Raw genomic sequence first — 20,070 nt, 5'->3', positions numbered from 1 at the left:
TTGAGTTGAGTTGAGGAGAGAAAGCTCACTTCCCGTCATGACTCCAAGCACAAATGAGGATTGCATCCAAACCCTCAAACTAAAACCATAAATATAATACAAGATAAACCCTTGTAGTAAGAATGTTTAGAGGCAAGACCCATTTACAATTTACCAAAATACCTCTAAAAAGCCTGAATGAATAACGGCATGCCATTTTTCCTTGTATAAAAAGTAAACGGTGGCATTGCGTCTCAGTGGCGGAAGTTCAAAACCTGATTGAACCAGTCCAAAATAAAAAAAGAGGTTTTTTTTGTTCTCTGTTCACATTGGCAGGCACTATTGGAGCAGGATGAGAACTCAATCTGAATCAGACAGAACGATCACTTCCTCTGGGTCACACTGAGTCGCCACGTTCACCTGTGAACACACGAATGACAGGAGTTACAGCTTTAATCGGCCTATAACGCTGTATGTAATGCTCAGTCGCAGTCTTACTGTAAACTAAAACTATTAAAAAAAACATATTGAAATCAAATAGAAAAAAACGTTGTTATACTTTCGGTGGTGCAAAGCCAGTTATTTCTGAAAATAACTATTAAAATGAAACAACAACTAATAAAACCAACAAAATGACTAATCTTTAAACTAAAATGAAAATTATAAAAATAAAAACTATTATTAATAAATACTACAATACTGTAGTCATGATACTAAAATAACACTGCAGTCATTTTATTAAGATGCTTGAGAAAATTGTAATAGAATACAGTTATGCTAAAATGTTTTTTAGTATTAATAAATATAATTATTTTGCATATTTAATTTATTATCTAATATTTATATAGAAACACAACAAACTGATGCCCGGCGTTTCTGAAAAAATTTGTTTTGAAAAAACAAATAAATAAAGCTGATGTAAACCAATTAAACTTGTTCCCTAAAGAGTGAATTACAGCAATATTCTTCTAGTTTCTTTTAGGTTTTAGGACAAAAACAATAATATACTTTTTTCTGACTGTCTCTCTTGTTTTTCTTTATTTCCTCTACCTCCATCATTTCAGTAAATATTTTAGTAAGTTGCCAAGCCAACATTTCTCATTTTTGTTTAAAGTTGAAGTACTAAAACAAAAACTGAAAATTACTATATTTACCAAATACACATATTTAAAAAAATATTAAAAATTCCTACAACTTAAACTAAAATTAAAATAAATAAATAAAAATAAAAATTAGTTCAAAATATTTATAAATAATATAGTACTACATTAATGAAAATGAAAACACTGCAGTGAATTTATTGCGATGACGGAGAAAGTTGCAATGGAATACAGTCATGCTCAAATATTCCTGAGCTCTTAAAATCAGCCTTTTTGCTACAGGAATGGTGTAATAATAACATGAAAAAGCAATTCAGCAGAGATTCAGATGCTTTTACTGCACTGTTTCAATGCTAAAACCAAACGGACACAGTCACCTTATTTTTCTTAGGAGGTGGTGTGGCTCGTGCGTTTCTGACCATCGTCCTGGTCAAGTCTACTTCCCCAGGGCAGCAGATCACACCCATATCCAGAGGAATATCACTGAGATAGAGAGAATGAGAAAAACAGCACTGCATAAAGAAAGCTCTCACACTCGTGTCGGTCCAAACCCGAATGGATTTCTTCCTCCAGAAGAACACAAAAGGAGAAAATCAGTATTCATCAATCAGCAGCCATAGATCTTCTTGACATGTTCACGAGACTGAAATCTTGGCAGTGGATGATTCACAAACAAATCATTCTTTAAAGTTGGTTCTTTTGAATGAAATCAGATGATCTGGTTCACAAAAACAGTCTGAATGAGTTCAAGTTCAACGGCTCACTAGTGACTGACTAGTGGTAAATCAAAAATAAAACACCGGTATCACCGTCAGCACCGTCTATCACGGCAAGCCTAGTGCTGCACTCATAAACACTACATTAATATGCTTTATACAGAGGCAAGATAAAAAGGAAATACCATCTAAACTTTTCTGAAGACAGTCAGTTCCCCTCAAAAAACAAATTCATATAAACTCCCACCACCAACTGTATCAGGTTTCATTTAACATCTCAACTGACTTGAATCGTCACATATTTTGATAGATTTTCAACCGGCTCGCATCGTTACGTATCAATAATTTAATAGCAAGTTAATAATTACACGACTTCTCATGGTAAGTTGGTGTGATTCGTTCAGTTTTACCTGTCATGTGTGCAGTTCCCATTGTAGGTGGCCGTTTGGTTTCCAGTCGAGGGTCGTTTCCTCTTCTTGTAGTTGCCCATCTCGTCGATCAGTAAAGGGCTTGTTGGAGGTAGAGGACTGCAGTTGGCTGATCTCATGGGGGTTGACGGCGAGTCCTGATCGGTGGAGAGAGTCTCAGTGCAGTTAGCCGTGCTTTCAGAAACAGATTTAATGTGATTAGTAGAAATCAGTTCTGTTTTGCTGACAGGCAACCGGTCCATGGTCTCTGACTGACTGACGCTCTCTGTGGATGAAGGGCTTTGTTTCACAGGTCTGCCGTTTGTGCTCGTTTCCACAGGTCCCTCCTCATGTGAGCTGCTGGCTGGAGACCGCTGGTCGTCATCGCCCTGATCCTCCTCTGTGTCCTGCACGGATGATTTGATTGACAGAGGAGAGTTCTCATCCATCGGCTGATCATTGTCACTGGTGTTCAACTGCTCCTCTTCAACGTCCTCTTCATCATCATCTGAAACACGTCAGAAAATGAGAAATGGGGTTTCCCGCCAGGAAATGGGCTTATTACATACAAGCAACATGAAGGAAGGAGATGAAGATGATTTATACACTTCTTACCTGGACCAGCTTGCTCTTGACTGGCTTGGATCTCCTCTTCAATGTCAGGATCAGAGGAATCATCCTCTTCTTCATCTTCCTCCTCCTCTTTTTCTTCCTGTTCCTCCCTCTCTTTTTCTTTGCTGTCACTCTGCTGCCCATTAAGTGCCTGAAAGCGTGACGGAAGCAAGGGCGTAAATTTCATCTAACAGCAGGGGGGGGACAATAAACAAAATTTCTCAATAGCAATTTTTGAAAGGGACACGAATAATACAGTCAAAGATCAGTATACACAGCATGGAGAGCGTGTTTCAATATGAGTTAGGTTCATAGGTTCACCACGCGGTCATATAATTATTCAATTATTTTGCGTCCTCTACATAGCATTTTAGGTTTCGTCTGGGATTGAGGACGTCTCTTATTTAGATATTCAACCGCAGCAAGCCCACATCTGCCACTTAAAGGGTTAGTTCACCCAAAAATGAAAATTAGGCTGCGTTTTACTCGCCCCCAAGGCATCCTAGGTGTATATGACTTTCTTCTTTCAGACGAATCCAGTCGGAGTTATATTAAAAAATGCGCAACGCTGAACTCATACGTCATGCTCCCAGAACTGCTTCTGTGTACAACTGTTGGCGCAAGCTGAGACATTTTTTTTTATGGATGGGCGCTTTTTATTTAAGTTCTTTTGGACTGAAGCAATGCAACACCCGCTGAGTGGCATTAAACAGCTTGAAAGATCAAAGACCATTTTTAATATAACTCTGACTGGATTCGTCTGAAAGAATAAAGTCATATACACCTAGGATGCCTCGGGGGTGAGTAAAACACAGCCTAATTTTCATTTTTGGGTGAACTAACCCTTTAACATCATACTGAGCAAAACCCAACACAACGGTAGATCTACAATATTAGCCTAATATCAGTTCACACACAGGCTTATCGCCGTGTTAGTGGTAGTGGGTGACTTACTATCCAACAAGCTACCAAACAAGCTAGGTAACCTTATAATCGCTCATGGAAAAATACATCGGACATCATCATATTTTGTCATGACTAATTTATTAATGATCCAGCATCATCTGTATTAAAGAGAAAGAATCATTTTATCCGATGTTTAAAGTCAATAATGGCGCTTTTCCACTGCATAGTACGGAACAGGACGGCTCGGTACGGTTCACTTTTGGGGGGTTTTCCACTGGGTACAGTACCTGGTACTTATTTTAGTACCACCTCGGTTGCGGTTCCAAGCGAACCGTACCGTTACGAAACCGTGACGTGTAAACTCTGCTGATCACGGATTGGCCGGAGAGCATCGTCACTACCTGCGTCACTGAACTTGTGACACAAACACAACAGAACCGCTAGATTTAAATCAGCACAGCCAGCAAAGTACAGACGTTCCTCTCGTTGATAGCAGAGGAGCGGATCCAGCGAGAGCTTGATGGGGCGACGCGGAATGAAAAAGTTTTTCAGGAGTCGCGGCAGTAGAGGCGGCGCAACTATAACGACATGTGAATAATCCCGCCCACTCTAAAGCGGTACTGAACTGCAGTGGAAACGCAAACCGAGCCGAGCCGTGCTGTACTGAGTCGTGCCGAGCAGAGTCGTACCACACAGTGGAAAAGTGCCATAAAATAGCCTTGAGAGCCTGCTTACACATAACTACCGAGGGTTCTCTCCCATCGGACTCGAGTGTGTGTCAGTGAGGTAAAGGGGGAAAGCAGGCAGTGGACCAAACCACTATGAGGCAAGGGAGGGGGGACTCAAAACTTTCTAAACTTAAAGGTTTTTTTTTTTTTTTTACTACTTACACAATTATTTTAAGTATATGTCATTATATTATTTACAATACACAGAGTGGTTTGTAATGATATTTACAATTTACGTCCCTGGACGGAAGGACAAACAGATTCAAGACTGCTTATGGTTTCAAGGAGATCCTCGCTTCCTTTTGGACAATGCAGAAACAGGAATATATATTTTTATCAATTTTAAATATTTTATTTATATTTTAAATAAAGTCATTATGTAATATTACAACAGCATTATTTACATCAAGAAACAAAGTAATTTTTATATGTATTATTTGTATTATAATTAATTATAATTGTTTGAAAAAATTATTGAATGTATTAATTAAAATAGAAAATATTTTTAATTTGTTTACATAAATAATTTTTCATCAGTATCGCTCCATCAAAAAACAAGGTTTTTATTTTAGTATTTTTATTTATTAAATATAATCATAATTATTTTCAATATTTAAAATCATATTATATTATTTATTTGTTTGTTTACTTGTTTAATATGTATTTGATCACATTTTAAGTATTTTACATTTTAGTTTGATTCTATTACTGAAGGTATTTCTGATTCCACCGGAGAAAAACCAAATACTGCACATGAAGCTGATGCAAACCAATGAAAAGAATCATTGCATGAATGATTTAAAGACAAAACAAGAATATATTTTGTTCTTTTACCTCCTTTTTCTGTCTGTCTCTTTCTTGTTTCTTCCTCACTTCCTCTACCTCCACGTCTTCCTGTTTATTGGCGTATTTGGTGATCACGTCCTCCAGGCTGCTGAGAGCCACGTCTCTGTTTGAGCGGAGCTTGCGATGCAGTGCTGGATCAGTGAGTGCAGGGTCTAACGCTGAAGGAAACACAGGGAAATTCACCACACATGCTGAACGTACAATCACTAAATATTACTGGAGTCCATCCATGTTTACATCAATCCAGAAATGTGCATAAACTGTTGGTGAGTGTAAAGCATCAGACTAATACGATACGACTTGATTATGTTCTCTAGCTGAATTGGAGAGTAACTGAATTGAATTACTGGGTTTGTAGGAATCTGTGAGGTGGGAGCCGAAGTTGTAGACCATGTCAAGATGGCGTCTCTCCTGCAGTTTGTTGCCCGTCTCTCTGAAGGCTTCTTGAGCGATTTGTGTTATCTGTTTGCGGGTGAGCTGGAGACTGTAGCGTTCGTTGGCGCGCTGAGCCACCTTCAGGATATCCGTGTAGTCCGGCAGATTATAAAGAGCTTCTGGACTGTTAATATAACGTTCAATCTACAAACCAAAGAGAAAAGAAGACAGTAAAGACAAAGGAAAGGAAAATGATTAATTATTCATCATTTTCTTAATATTTGCCCCCTGGATTTTATTCCATGAGCAATGTTTACCTTTATGAGGGTGTATTTTTCATTTACTTTTTTTTTTTTAAAATCTGAATAAATAAGAAAAACATCAGATGTCAAAAATAAGCCCTGGTAATTTCTGATGCTATTTAATTTTAAGTTTGCAATCCATTTCTGATCAAAGCTTTACAGAATGATAAGTTGTAGACCATGTCAAGATGGCGTCTCTCCTGCAGTTTGTTGCCCGTCTCTCTGAAGGCTTCTTGAGCGATTTGTGTTATCTGTTTGCGGGTGAGCTGGAGACTGTAGCGTTCGTTGGCGCGCTGAGCCACCTTCAGGATATCCGTGTAGTCCGGCAGATTATAAAGAGCTTCTGGACTGTTAATATAACGTTCAATCTACAAACCAAAGAGAAAAGAAGACAGTAAAGACAAAGGAAAGGAAAATGATTAATTATTCATCATTTTCTTAATATTTGCCCCCTGGATTTTATTCCATGAGCAATGTTTACCTTTATGAGGGTGTATTTTTCATTTACATTTTTTTTTTTTTAATCTGAATAAATTTAAGAAAAACATCAGATGTCAAAAAAAAGCCCTGGTCATTTCTGATGCTATTTAATTTTAAGTTTGCAATTCATTTCTGATCAAAGCTTTACAGAATGATTCTTCAGCCAAACATCTGTTTCAATCATGTGATCACTGACTGCTAATAAACAAATCAAACAATCTGATAAATCAAATCAGTCGATCTCTGGGCCAATGCAAGGATTCAAGGGGAAAAAATGGGGATGGTGGAATCACAGAAAAACTTTTTTTCTTCGTATATTGGAATATTCTCGATCACTCAAGTGTCGCTTCAAAGCATCATCAGCGGAGCTCAAGTGCCCTTATGCTGTTGGAGCTCGGTTATTTCAGAAATTCACAAGAAGCATTAATAATGCAAGATGCCCAGACTGATGACATATTGTGAGAGATATAAAGGCGGAGGAGAATTTATACTTGTGTCAAGTTTTTCGATAGGAAACACCCCATTTATAGCACCTCTGAAAACTCCTCATTCCTTGCTGTGCAACTAGAGAATTGAGATGTCCTTCAAGATGGCTAACTTTTATTAATATCATAGGCTCGAGGACAGAGGAGTGGGGAAATGAGGAAGCATTATTTTGAGTAATGAGAATCTAGAGAGCTAATCTCGAGGATTTCACAAGCAAAAGAAGAACCTTTTTGTTGATCTCTGGGTATCGTGTTCCACTGTAGGCAATCTTCTGCTCGATCACTCGCCCCGTCAGCATGTTGCAGCCCTTCAGCTCACACAGTTTCTCATAGATCTTCATCATCTGAGAGCACAAAAAGAGCATTAAAGATCCGAACAAGACCCGATAAAATCTCATTACTTCAAAGTCATTTGACGGCATTAAAATGGTTTGATTTACTATGACAACATACCGGAACTTCCAGAACTCTGTATCCACCTTTTTCTTGTCGTAAAAACTGGCGCGGCCATTTGTAAATTCTATGGGTCTGGCTTCCGGTCTCATCTGCGTCCACTCCTTCCAGCTATTTTTAGCTGAACAAAACAGTTCGTTTTGCTGCTTGATATTGAAAGTTGGTGTGTCTTATCATATTATTTTAATGTATTATCTTAATTATGAACACTGGTTTGTAGTGCAAACAGTTTTACCGTTTACTGCACGTTGTTATTCTCCTCGTTATTTACCTATAGCGGCTAATGAACCGGAAGTCTCACCCATAGGCTTACTTCCGCGTTGAAGAAAAAGGTGGATATATAGGACCATTTATTGAAAACAAGGTACAAAAGACAACTTTCCCTGAACTTTCAATTTAACTGAACCAAATCAGGAAGGCTAAAGCAGGAATGAAGAGACTTGCCTTGCGTTTGAGCTTGTGCTCCTGAATATAACTGGAGTCCTCCTTCTCCAGATCCTCCACGTTCAGCTCGCGCTCCTGAAGCCGTCGGATCTCCTCATTATACACCTTCAGCAAGTTTTCCAGGTATGCTATCTGAAACAGAACATGGCAGACACACACAAATTACAATGTACATGAACATTTATCGGAAGTCAAAAGAGCTCTCAGCTCATTTCAATGTCCACAAGTATAAAGCACAACAGTAGGGTTTCAAGAAGTAAATTCCAATCATTTTATACATAAAAAATATCTGTAACATCAACAAATAAACCAGTACAGATCTAGCACGAACAGATATTTTTAAGTATTGATATTTTCTGTAGAAGCCTACTTATACACTGTAAAAAAATATGTAAAAATAGGGCACTTATAGTACTGTATTAATTATGAAGAAATTCTCCATATTTATTTTTTTTTACAGGTGTTTTACCTGTATTTTGAATTTTGCACTTCTTTGCATTGTGTTTTATGGTTAATGGAAATGTCCATAAGACTACTGGATAACATCCTAGCAGAAAATTACCAGTATATTTTGTGTGTGTGTGTGTTTATTTTTTTTTGTAATGCATGCTGCATGTATTGGAATATTGTGCAATAAACTTAAAATATCGTCATTTGGTTGCATGCTTCATTATATGAATAGTACATTCCCTCATTAAAAAAAATATATAAAATAAAAAATTCTGTATTTCACTAAAAAGTGCAGTAAAACGCTTTTATGGTCAGACGTTGTTGCATTCAAATAGGAATCTCCCAAATCCCACTTTAAATGAAACACAGAATGCACAACAAATAAACACAACTCAAGAATTTTTAAATGCCTATGGAGAAAATTTATGGAATCAATGTTTTTGAAAACCAATAGTGTCAATAAAAATCCAAGTCCACAAATCGACTTTCTCAATATATACAATGAGTGCATCTCTCAGTTATGCTCTAATACCTGTCTCCTTGAAGCCCTTTTCGTTTTCTTCGTTTCCTCGTCGCCCTCTTGCTTTTCCTCTTCTCCTTTAACCTGCACCTCCTCCGCTACATTTGTCCCATTGCTCTTTTGCTCAGGTTTTGTTTGGGAGGGCACAGCCTGTATGGAGCTCCTTTTCCGAGCTGTGTGCTGTTTAAGAACGGTGCAGAGTTCGTTAATGAAGACGAAGGTTTTGCCAGCGTTGGCCTGGGCTCGTGTGAGGCAGCGGCCCAGAGTGTTACGGAACTCCACCGATGTCAGGAAGGTCGGCAGCGCCTTGGAGTATCTGGTCTGCAGGTAGGTCATGACCTCCGGATGATCTTGCGAGTGTTTGGAGCAATGATCCACAAACTGGACCAGCAGGATGAAGGGACGGCATTGGGTTGGATTGGGCAGGACAAACAAGGAAGAAAAATAACATTTTTATAGGATAACAGAAAAACAGGGTTTCTGCCGGTTTATAAATGTAAGACTTTAAAGGGTTAGTTCACCCAAAAATGAAAATTCTGTCATTAATTACTCACCCTCATGTTGTTTCAAACCCGTAAGACCTTCGTTCATCTTCGGAACACAAATTAAGATATTTTTGATGGAATCTGAGAGCTGTCTGACCCTGCATAGACAGCAACGCAACTGAAATGTTCCCAAGTCCAGAAACGTAGCAAGGAGATCGGTAAAATAATCCATGTGACATCAGGGGTTCAACCGTAATTATACGAAGGTGTGAGAATATTTTTTGTGCGCAAAATAATTTTTTTTTAAAAACTTTATTCAATAATAATGACAGAATTTTCATTTTTGGGTGAACTAACCCTTTAAGAACAAGTAAAGAAAATGTAAGGAATAAATTGAATGGAACGCAATAAGGCAATATGGTCTCTAAATGTAAATGTCTTGTATAAAAAATTTTTAAATACAGCTTTCAAAAGATCTACATTACATTTTAGTTCATTTTACACACACATATGAAAAAAAGTGATGTTCTTCATCAGTATTTTGGATTTGTTTTCCAGCGCAAATGTCTAAAGATTCTTCAATCAAGACACATTTACTTGAGAAGCATGATCAAAATGAAGTGAGTTAATGATTCAAATAAGAACAAATATCTGCCAGTGGGCTGCGCAAAAAATCGCGCAAATATGAATGTAGTTTTGCGCAGCTCGTCAGTGAACAACGGCTCTGTGTAGTTAATGCTGCTCAATGTGAAAGCACGCACGTGATGGAGATAAGATGCGCGTTAAATATCGCATGCGTTTTATCGTGCAGCCCTAGTGGATATTCATTTTTGCAGTGTATGCAACATTTATAGCCATGACTTTATGAATTTATCCTCCAATTTAAAGGGGTCATATGATGCTATTTTAAAACTTTTCCACGACATTCTAATTTATTGAGATGCACCTATATATAGTACATTGTTGTTAAGTATAGCCTGGAAACAGAATTAATGAAATCTGGAAACTGCAGGAATCTGGAATATGTTTCATTTCAGCAACTTTTTTAACTCAGAAACTTTATAATATGAAGAAAACAATAAGAGTACAAACCTGCACCAGTCAAATGATGTTAAACTGCTCTCTTGGTGTATGTTTTTAATATGTTTTCTTAATTAAAGATTTATTTTAATTATTTTTTTAATAGAGCGGTTGGCAGCACGCCACCATTAAAGAGAAGCTAGAGCGTTTGGTAAAATAATTGTGGCTCAGAATTGGGGATGATTTTTAATAAAATTTGGAAACACCCAACTGTACGTTCATTGGTCATACAGGTTGGAAAGAAATGTATATTTAAAAAAAAAAAAGAGAGTTACATGTCAGATTGTTAGATGATCTGCGGGAATCTCGGCTTTGTTGTTTTGATCAATAAAGTCTGATTTTGGCATCTGGAACTTTTTGGAGAGATTCTTTTGAAAAAGAGAGAAGACTTTCTTCGACATGACCAGCTAATGGTGTCATAAATTCTGCCTACTAATGAAATCCTCTGGTTAGCAAAAAATTTAATAAATAAATAACGTCATGCACAAATAACTTAACAATTAAAACCCATTTTTATTCCTTCCTTTACTAGTTTAATTATTCAAATTATCATTCATGCACAAATTTGTAGATTTATTTATTGTATTTTTTTTTTATTTAAACATTTTCCCCTCATACTTATAATGTCTGAATTCATTTTGTTTTCACTTTCATCAATCCGATCTAAGAAAACCTCACAGTGATTGGTGATGTTCCACTTGGCCTAAAAAATCTATTGGCTGGAATTTACAACCTTGAGACGAGGCAAATTTTCATATGATAACAATTTATCAGTCAAAGTCCAAACATGCGGGCTGTGGTTCTTCTGCTCCTTGAAGTTACTCTCGCCTGTGCTGGTGAGTAAATGGTTTAAAGTTGACTGTGTTTAAGTAAACATTCGATATTTCAAAGTTATACACTAAAACCATATATAGTAGCTGTGGAGTCCAATAATTATATTTAATAGGCCAAAATAAATTGTGTTAAACATGATGTTCTGTCTCAAAGTTATGAGTTTTTATAACAGGATCAGTTTAATTTGTAACCTGAATGCAGTGGTGTGTCCAGAGTTATGAATCTGTTTTTTGTTGTTGCTGGTTTGTCTGTTTTTTGTTTTTTTTGGTCCATTTAATGGAAGTCAGTGGGGTCCAGTTTTGTTTAAAAAAAAAAAAGAGAGTTACATGTCAGATTGTTAGATGATCTGCGGGAATCTCGGCTTTGTTGTTTTGATCAATAAAGTCTGATTTTGGCATCTGGAACTTTTTGGAGAGATTCTTTTGAAAAAGAGAGAAGACTTTCTTCGACATGACCAGCTAATGGTGTCATAAATTCTGCCTACTAATGAAATCCTCTCGTTAGCAAAAAATTTAATAAATAAATAACGTCATGCACAAATAACTTAACAATTAAAACCCATTTTTATTCCTTCCTTTACTAATTTAATTATTCAAATTATCATTCATGCACAAATTTGTAGATTTATTTATTGTATTTTTTTTTATTTAAACATTTCCCCCTCATACTTATAATGTCTGAATTCATTTTGTTTTCACTTTCATCAATCCGATCTAAGAAAACCTCACAGTGATTGGTGATGTTCCACTTGGCCTAAAAAATCTATTGGCTGGAATTTACAACCTTGAGACGAGGCAAATTTTCATATGATAACAATTTATCAGTCAAAGTCCAAACATGCGGGCTGTGGTTCTTCTGCTCCTTGAAGTTACTCTCGCCTGTGCTGGTGAGTAAATGGTTTAAAGTTGACTGTGTTTAAGTAAACATTCGATATTTCAAAGTTATACACTAAAACCATATATAGTAGCTGTGGAGTCCAATAATTATATTTAATAGGCCAAAATAAATTGTGTTAAACATGATGTTCTGTCTCAAAGTTATGAGTTTTTATAACAGGATCAGTTTAATTTGTAACCTGAATGCAGTGGTGTGTCCAGAGTTATGAATCTGTTTTTTGTTGTTGCTGGTTTGTTTGTTTTTTGTTTTTTTTGGTCCATTTAATGGAAGTCAGTGGGGTCCAGTTTTGTTTTTGGACCCCATGTTCAATTGTATATGGACAAAACTGTTTTAAAATATTTATAATAACTATAAATGTATTTTAAAATAATGTGTGTGTGTGTGTGTGTGTGTGTGTGTGTATGAAAAAAAATGTAAACATTGTTTGTCCACAGGAACACACTCTCTGAAATACTTCTTCACTGCTGTGTCTGGAGACATTGACTTCCCAGAATTCACTATTGTTGGTCTGGTCGATGAAGAACACTTTATTTACTTTGACAGCAATATGAAGAAAGTTGTGCCAAAAACTGAGTGGATGAAACAGAAAGAAGGAGCCGATTACTGGGACACACAATCTCAGCTGGCAGCTGGAACTCATCAGGTGTTCAGAAACAACATACAAGTCGCAAAAGAAAAGTTCAACCACTCAACAGGTCTGTTCATCATGAACACACAAAAATACACACAAAATACAATCACAGAATACAGTGGCATTACTTGTATTGCAATGTTACCTCACACACTTGACCTCAACAAGTTTTTGAGCACTTTAGACACAAAAGAAAAATGTATTATATGTGATAACAAAATATCAAGTGGCAATGAGAAAAATGATGCAAGGTTTTTTTTTTTTTTTTCAAACAAACTTCTCCTTTAAGCAAATTGTTTAGTTTAGTTGGCAGCCATGTGGTCACCCAGCCTGACATGAAAAAAAAATCTGACTGTATGAACTGTTTTTTTTTTCATACAATATACATACATTGTCTCTGTTCCTCAGGTGTGCACACATTTCAGCTGACGTACGGCTGTGAGTGGGATGATCAGACTGGAGCAACAGATGGGTTTCGTCAGGAAGGTTATGATGGAGAGGACTTTATGTCTCTGGATTTGAAGGAGATGAGATGGATTTCACCAGTGCAGCAAGGATTCAGCACCCAGAACAAGTGGAACAATAACAGAGCTTATCTTGAGGGTAGAAACATTACTTCAGCACTGAGTGCATTGAGTGGCTGCAGAAATATGTGGAGTACAGAAAGAGCAGCCTGGAGAAAACAGGTACATCCGTTCTTATCAAGTTGTGAGCAATGGCATATTTTCCTAAAACAATCTCGTTCTATGGAGGTCATGATTTAAAGGTGACATATCATGAAAATCTGACAGAGCAGTGGATTTATTGATTTATTTAATGTATGTTGCTGCTGCCACACAGATCTAAAATAAACATGCGATTTATTTCCCATTTATTTTTTATTTACCTTCACAGACATAACCGACTGTTTTTGTTACTCGTGTGTGTTTTTAACGTAAACTTGTGTGTGAATGAGAACTTAGTTTAGTACTCACTCACATGCCTGTGACAGCCGCTTTCTGTGCGTGTGCTTTGGATGTGTGCGCTCAGAAAACCGTATATCAGAAGTTTAAACTCATATGGTTTAAAACGCATGATTTCAGCGCGATAAACATGATAATCAGAATCAAAACAGATGTTTTTTAGCAGGAACGAGCTGTAATGGTGCAGCTCTATTCTGGAAAAGGGGGCGGCGAGCTGTAATGGCGCAGCTCTATTCTGGAAAAGGGGGCGGGGAGCAGCAGCTCATTTGCATTTAAAGAGACAGGCCCGAAAAACAGCGTGTTTTTGCTTCCACTCAAAATAGGCAATTTCAAAATGATATAATAAATGATCTATGGAGTATTTTGAGCTGAAATTTCACAGACACATTCTGGGGACACCAGAGAATTATATTATATATTGTAAAAAAGGGCATAATATGTCTCCTTTAAAAAAAAAAATTTAAAAAATTATTTACACATTATGTTACTTTATAGGCCTTTAGGATTTTTAAGCATTATCAATCATATGGTTTTAGTGGAAATTAATAATGGATGTTTTTTAATAGAGCGCCATTCATCCTGCATCCCAACCCCAGCTTTATTTTTATTTATTTATATTATTTATTAAATACTACATGAAATTCAAAGCAAACAGAACTCATTAATTCTTTGTATTATTTTAGTAGAACCTTTTACCCAAAGTGACTACAGCATAACGATTCATCCTAAAGAAACTCTAACATAATAAGTGCTGCAATACCAATTTTTTTCTGACTAGAAAAGTGGGAGTTCATGCAGAAACTGTATGTAGATGTGAAGTGTTTTGCTGTAGTGGTTACAGCTCAGAGCTGGTAACAGCAAACCATTAATTATCACAATTTTTGGACTTAAGCTGAAGTTGCTTAACCCCAAGTTATCATTTTGGATGAAAGTATCAGCTACTGTAGTCCACTTGTGTTTACTGGAGACCAAGCATGTCTGGATTTCTGTGCGATTTGTAGCAGATGAAGGCTTGGCATCATTGTATTCTCTCTCTCAGTCTCTCCTCAGGTGTCTCTGCTGCAGAAGTCTTCCTCGTCTCCAGTCTCATGTCATGCTACAGGTTTTTACCCCAGTGGAGTAACAGTCACCTGGATGAGAAACGGACAAGAACATCATACGGATGTAGATCTCAGTGAAACTCTTCCCAATGAGGACAGGACCTTTCAGAAGACGAGCACCATCAGAGTTACACCTATTGAGCTGAAGAAGAACCAGTACAGCTGTGTGGTGAAACATCAGGGTGAAACCATCAGAAAGATCCTGACAGAGAAAGAGATCAGGACAAACAGGGGTGAGAGAAATTAAATAGGTGAACTATGTTTTTGGTGGTTTCTGACTGAACAAAAAAAAAAAGATGTTTCATTGACAACAGTCCTATATGATTTATTAACATGGATATTTATTGAAAAATTAAGAAGTAAAAAGGGTGAAATTGAATTATTTTTCAAACAAAAAAACTAAGGCGTGTGTGTGTGGTCACAAGATATTAGAATTATATATATATATTTTTTAGGGCAGGATACTGTAATTTCTTCCATCTTCCTTTATTTAACAAACCTGGTTGACCTGTAGAGAGGGACAAGTAATAAACAAACAAACACAAAATAATGATCACCTGGCTGGTTGTTACATTGTTTGTTTTGCTCATGTAAACTATAATTTTAGACCTATTTTGTTCATATGTGGTTATTGCACATTTTAAATATGCTATTAAAATATACAAATACACTGCTGATATACAAATATACTTGAGATTTTTTCACCAGTACTGCTTAGTAACATTATCAGACTCTGTGAGTAATCTGATGTTTTCTTCTGATCAAACAGGAGACTCTGTTCGCTCTGGCATCATAGTTTTTGCTGTCGTCGTGTTGGTTGTCATTGGTGTCGCTGGATATATTGTGTGTCAGAAGAAGAGAGGTGAGGACGGACAACTATGACAGCTTCTTCTGCTGTCCATCTTACTTACACAACTGCACATAAAACACAGGACTTGAGGTTTCTGGGACGGGAACAGAAATGTGAATAAACAAAAACGTACATTTTTAGATTTTAACTATTTGACAGATCATTGAATATTAAAGTTAAAAATAAATTACAATTACAAGTTTTTGTTTCTTTTTGTTCATCTTTTTGGTTCATTCATTCATGGACATTTGTTCAGCTGGAAAGTGTATATATTAAATGTATATATTGCTCTTCAGTGACAACGAAGAAAACAAGAATGCACATGATTGATTTATAGGATTTGTGGAAGTTTTATTTGCGTTTGATATCAGTACTGACCTTGAAACCGAAATCCTTGGAAATATGACAAGTGTATCTAGTCAGGTTGATTCAGACATATTAAATACCACTTTTAACCAGTTGGTTTAGATGTTACCTCATGCGGATTTTATGGTATATGTCGCTTCATTGATATGTTGCTTGGTTTGGCAAATCCATTTAAGTAAATCACAAGATGTGTATGGTAATCTGGATGTAAATAAACATTATGTTTTGACCTTCCAAAAGCTATTATAGGTTTGCTATTGTAGATTAAAAATAATGCATTGTAATTCATTGATCTGCATGTGTGGTTAGTGATTAGTACTTGCCACTGCCATATTCTTAGTATTTCTATTTGAAAGCACTAGTTCATTTCACCCAAACTTTAGATTATACTAATAGATCATTATTTGATAGATTTCTCTCTGTAATTGAAAAAAAAAAAAAAAATCTATATTTTGCCACTATTGAAATATCATGCTTAATGTGTTTTTTTTTTTTGCCAAAAATAAAGTATGCATTTTCTTTGTACTCTGCACTTTCTGTTCAAGGCCTTGGACATTTCCTCTATTATAAATAATTTAATAAATGTAATATTGATTATTTAATATAATAATATAATTTAATATAATAATGTTATGAATAGTATTTCTGACATCATGTTTGTACCATTGTTGCGCAATAACGCAACTCAAATACAGGGGCCATATTTGACCTACAAAATAATGACATTAAACCCCATAAAGTTATTTTTTTGTTTTGTTTTTGTTTGAGCTAGTTACAGAAAATACAATTCAAATATTACAAAGAATGCTGCAATATGGTCTTTAGTTTGAGACGTTTGATTATTATTATTATTTTTACTATTTCAGTCAGATAAAGTAATAAAACAATAAGTTTGAATGGGAAATCAAATGTGTGATTAGAACATTCCCTTCACACTCATCAGGTGACTTTATATTACATATATGATATACTCTCTGTATTTTATCTGTTTATAACACAAAGAAAAAAAAAGATCCCCTCCAGAGACTTCAAAAGGTAAGAGACAGAAAGGCAGGTAACATCCTAATGATTCTCAACAAACAGATCATTACTTCTTTGAAGCTCTACAATAACTAGTATCTCTGTAAACAGTTGAGTTTACATTAATAAACATTAAAACAGTTGAGTTTACATTAATAAAGTTCTGTTTGTCAAAGCTCAGAATCCCAAAACTAAATAATGGCAACAGTAGTATTTAAAATACAATTAATTTACATTTTACATGACAAAATTTGCAGATTTGTTCCAGCATTTTCTATAACCAGCATTAAAAAAAAAAAAAATTTTTAAAGAAAACTTTCACAGAGTAACCAACCCGAACACATACAGCAATCTAAAAATATTAAGCAAAGATTGAAACTCAGTACATACAACTATTCTGAAAATATTCTTTACAAGATCAGTTTCACTGCACTCTATTCAGCCTTTAAAATCACCTCCAGGTCCAGGTTTACTTCTGCTTCTGCAGAACAGACAGAGATATCAAATAAGCAGACAGTTATACCTGAAAACTAAAGATTGCATGAATGAAATGTAAAACTTTTGAGAGTGTTGTTTGCAATGTAGCAAAAAAAGACATTGTTTACCTTATCCTTTAATTCAGTCTCACTGGAGTCTATATGAAAACAAACAAAATAATCATAAATAAAATTCATGATTAAAACATTCCAGGGCATCTCATATCACAAACACAATATTAGTCTATATAAACTGCAATACGGCATTTAATATTTTTTATATATATATATTTGTAATATTTTTTACTATAGAGCAGATCATTCTAATGTGATACTAGAAAAAAAAAAAAATGTTGGTGTCCACACTGAAATTTAACTCACTGTAAAACTTTTGAGAGTGTTGTTTGCAATGTAGCAAAAAAAGACATTGTTTACCTTATCCTTTAATTCTCACTCACTGGAGTCTATATGAAAACAAACAAAATAATCATAAATAAAATTCATGATTAAAACATTCCAGGGCATCTCATATCACAAACACAATATTAGTCTATATAAACTGCAATACGGCATTTTATATTTTTTATATATATAGATTTGTAATATTTTTCACTATAGAGCAGATCATTCTAATGTGATACTAGAAAAAAAATAACATTTTGGTGTCCACACTGAAATTTAACTCACCAGAAGAGCAGAATGTCCATGAAAGAAACTTTATCAGGCCGTAAAGAACAAGTGCAACAGCGACCATCGCCATCGAGTCCTCAATAGAAGGAGCACTGACACCTGAAATCAACAAAACATCACATCAAGACTAGCAGAACATTCTGACTGACAGAAATATTCTTCAGGAAATGCAAATAGAAGATGCACTGAAGTCTAAAAAAAATATAGAAGAACACAGTAGTGGGATGAATCAGTGTTCTTGAACTTTTCATCTTTAGTGAAAGGTTAAATCTTCCTATGACAGAATAACTCACCGATCACATTGAGAGTCGCAGCAGCTCGTCGTGTTCCTCCCTCATGTTTGGCCACACAGGTGACTTCTCCACCACGACCGAGTCCCAGCTTCCCCGAGTCCAGCTCCAGACGGCTGCTCTGACTGAAGGTGCCATCAGTCGCCTGTCTGTGACCCGTTACACTGCCCTGACCCAGAGAGCGGGACGTCCCGTCTGCCCCGCTGAACTCCCAGCTCAGATCCAGAGTGTGAGGAGCAAAGCCAGACGCCTCACACTGAACCACCAGCACCTGCCCAGGAACCAGCAGAGGGAGAGGAGACGGGTAGATGGAGAGAGATGGAGGCTCTGGAAAGAAAACAGGCACTGATTAATATTCAGTATATAACTGTAGTGTAATATAATATACAGCTGATAAACTAGGTGGCTACAGCATCATATTCATAATTGAAGTGTACAAGCATCTCACCAACTATCTCCAGGTTCACGGCTACCTGAGCCAGCAGGTGAGGAAGATACACTGTGCAGATGTAGGTTCCTGAGTGTCTCACTTGAGATTCTTCCAGAACCAGAGATGCGTTTCCGGTTTGATAGAGGCCTGTGATGTCGATATCGGCTCCGGTCTCTGATGTCTCTGCAAACCGATCGTTCTTGCCGTCGTAAGCGAGGACCAGCCGTCCTTCACCCCGGAACTGATAGCGCCACTCGACAGAGAATCCAGAGCCGTGAACTGAAGAAGACGCATCAACCCAGAACCCGCAGTCTAACAGAACCGCTTCTCCCAGTCTAGAGCGGACCACAGGAGTTTTACTGGAGACACTGAGGATGACTTCAAGAAAGAGAGGAAAAAGAGTGAGATTAAGTGAACAAAGTAAGACGGTGTTTAACCATCATTAGCTCTGAAGAGTTAAACAGAGTTTAGGCTTTACTTTAATGACTCAAATTCCAAGATACATGGCTTGCAAAATCTTATTGCAATGCAAATAATTTTTAAAAAATTGATTACAACTAAAATACAAATAAAATATGAAATCACATCATAAGATATATAGATTGCAAAATGTAATTGGAATGCAAATCAATTAAAATAAAATTTGAAATCACGTATGTATAATACTACTAATAATACTGCTACCAATAATAATTATAAAGTACATAATATGCATTAATTATAATTTTTTATATATAATCTGTTGTGCCCATATATAATTTTATGCAGTTACCCAATATATTAACAAATTTTGTTATGCAATATTTGAGAAACCTGGGGTCAAACTTTTGGTTCTTTAGAAACTGAAATTATATTATACACAATTAATATAATTTATTATTATTATAAGTATAATTATGCAAATATATAGTATATATTATTATATGCAGTAATGTATAGGCTATTTATTATTTTTTCTGCAATATATGAGGAACATCTTCAAGAAATGGCTAAAAACATCTCTTCCGTCTTCAATTGGCCCTCTAACTCTAGCAATCTCTATTCGTTTTCTATTCTTACTACTTGTTTTCTTTGTGAAAAAAAGATCCTCTATCACTAGCGTTCCTTATTCTTTTTCTATTCTATCTACTTGTTTTTCTTTTTATTTATTATTATA

General features: G+C 36.0%; 2 protein-coding genes and 1 pseudogene across 2 annotated transcripts in view; 1 reads left to right on the top strand and 2 right to left on the bottom strand.

Moving 5' to 3' along the window:
• Positions 1-6: 6 nt before the first annotated feature.
• Positions 7-9,214, bottom strand: LOC107753705 (death domain-associated protein 6-like). The gene is made up of 10 exons (XM_016569921.1): positions 8,816-9,214; positions 7,834-7,965; positions 7,164-7,280; positions 6,160-6,339; positions 5,642-5,693; positions 5,283-5,452; positions 2,818-2,965; positions 2,206-2,710; positions 1,457-1,562; positions 7-399 (listed from the first exon to the last, which is right to left on the bottom strand). The coding sequence occupies exons 1-10, from the start codon at positions 9,137-9,139 to the stop codon at positions 340-342; spliced, it is 1,794 nt and encodes a 597-aa protein (XP_016425407.1). The 5' UTR covers positions 9,140-9,214; the 3' UTR covers positions 7-339.
• A 2,825-nt stretch (positions 9,215-12,039) lies between these two features.
• Positions 12,040-15,724, top strand: LOC107753698 (BOLA class I histocompatibility antigen, alpha chain BL3-7-like; annotated as a pseudogene).
• Positions 15,725-16,487: 763 nt separating this feature from the next.
• tapbp.1 (TAP binding protein (tapasin), tandem duplicate 1) overlaps positions 16,488-20,070 on the bottom strand; it is a 5,853-nt gene continuing 2,270 nt past the window's right edge. The window contains exons 4-8 of the mRNA XM_016569897.1: positions 18,933-19,292; positions 18,488-18,811; positions 18,192-18,293; positions 17,634-17,662; positions 16,488-17,509 (exon numbers count right to left, since the gene is read on the bottom strand). Of these exons, the coding sequence (XP_016425383.1) occupies positions 17,498-17,509; positions 17,634-17,662; positions 18,192-18,293; positions 18,488-18,811; positions 18,933-19,292 (827 nt within the window). The 3' untranslated portion in view covers positions 16,488-17,497. The remainder of the gene's footprint in view (positions 17,510-17,633; positions 17,663-18,191; positions 18,294-18,487; positions 18,812-18,932; positions 19,293-20,070) is intronic.

Source organism: Sinocyclocheilus rhinocerous, unplaced genomic scaffold (genome assembly GCF_001515625.1).
Source record: "Sinocyclocheilus rhinocerous isolate Xijiao unplaced genomic scaffold, SAMN03320098_v1.1 scaffold612, whole genome shotgun sequence".
Lineage (NCBI taxonomy): Eukaryota > Metazoa > Chordata > Actinopteri > Cypriniformes > Cyprinidae > Sinocyclocheilus > Sinocyclocheilus rhinocerous.
Note: the sequence above shows the minus strand (reverse complement) of the source record. Positions and strands in the feature narration are given on the sequence as shown.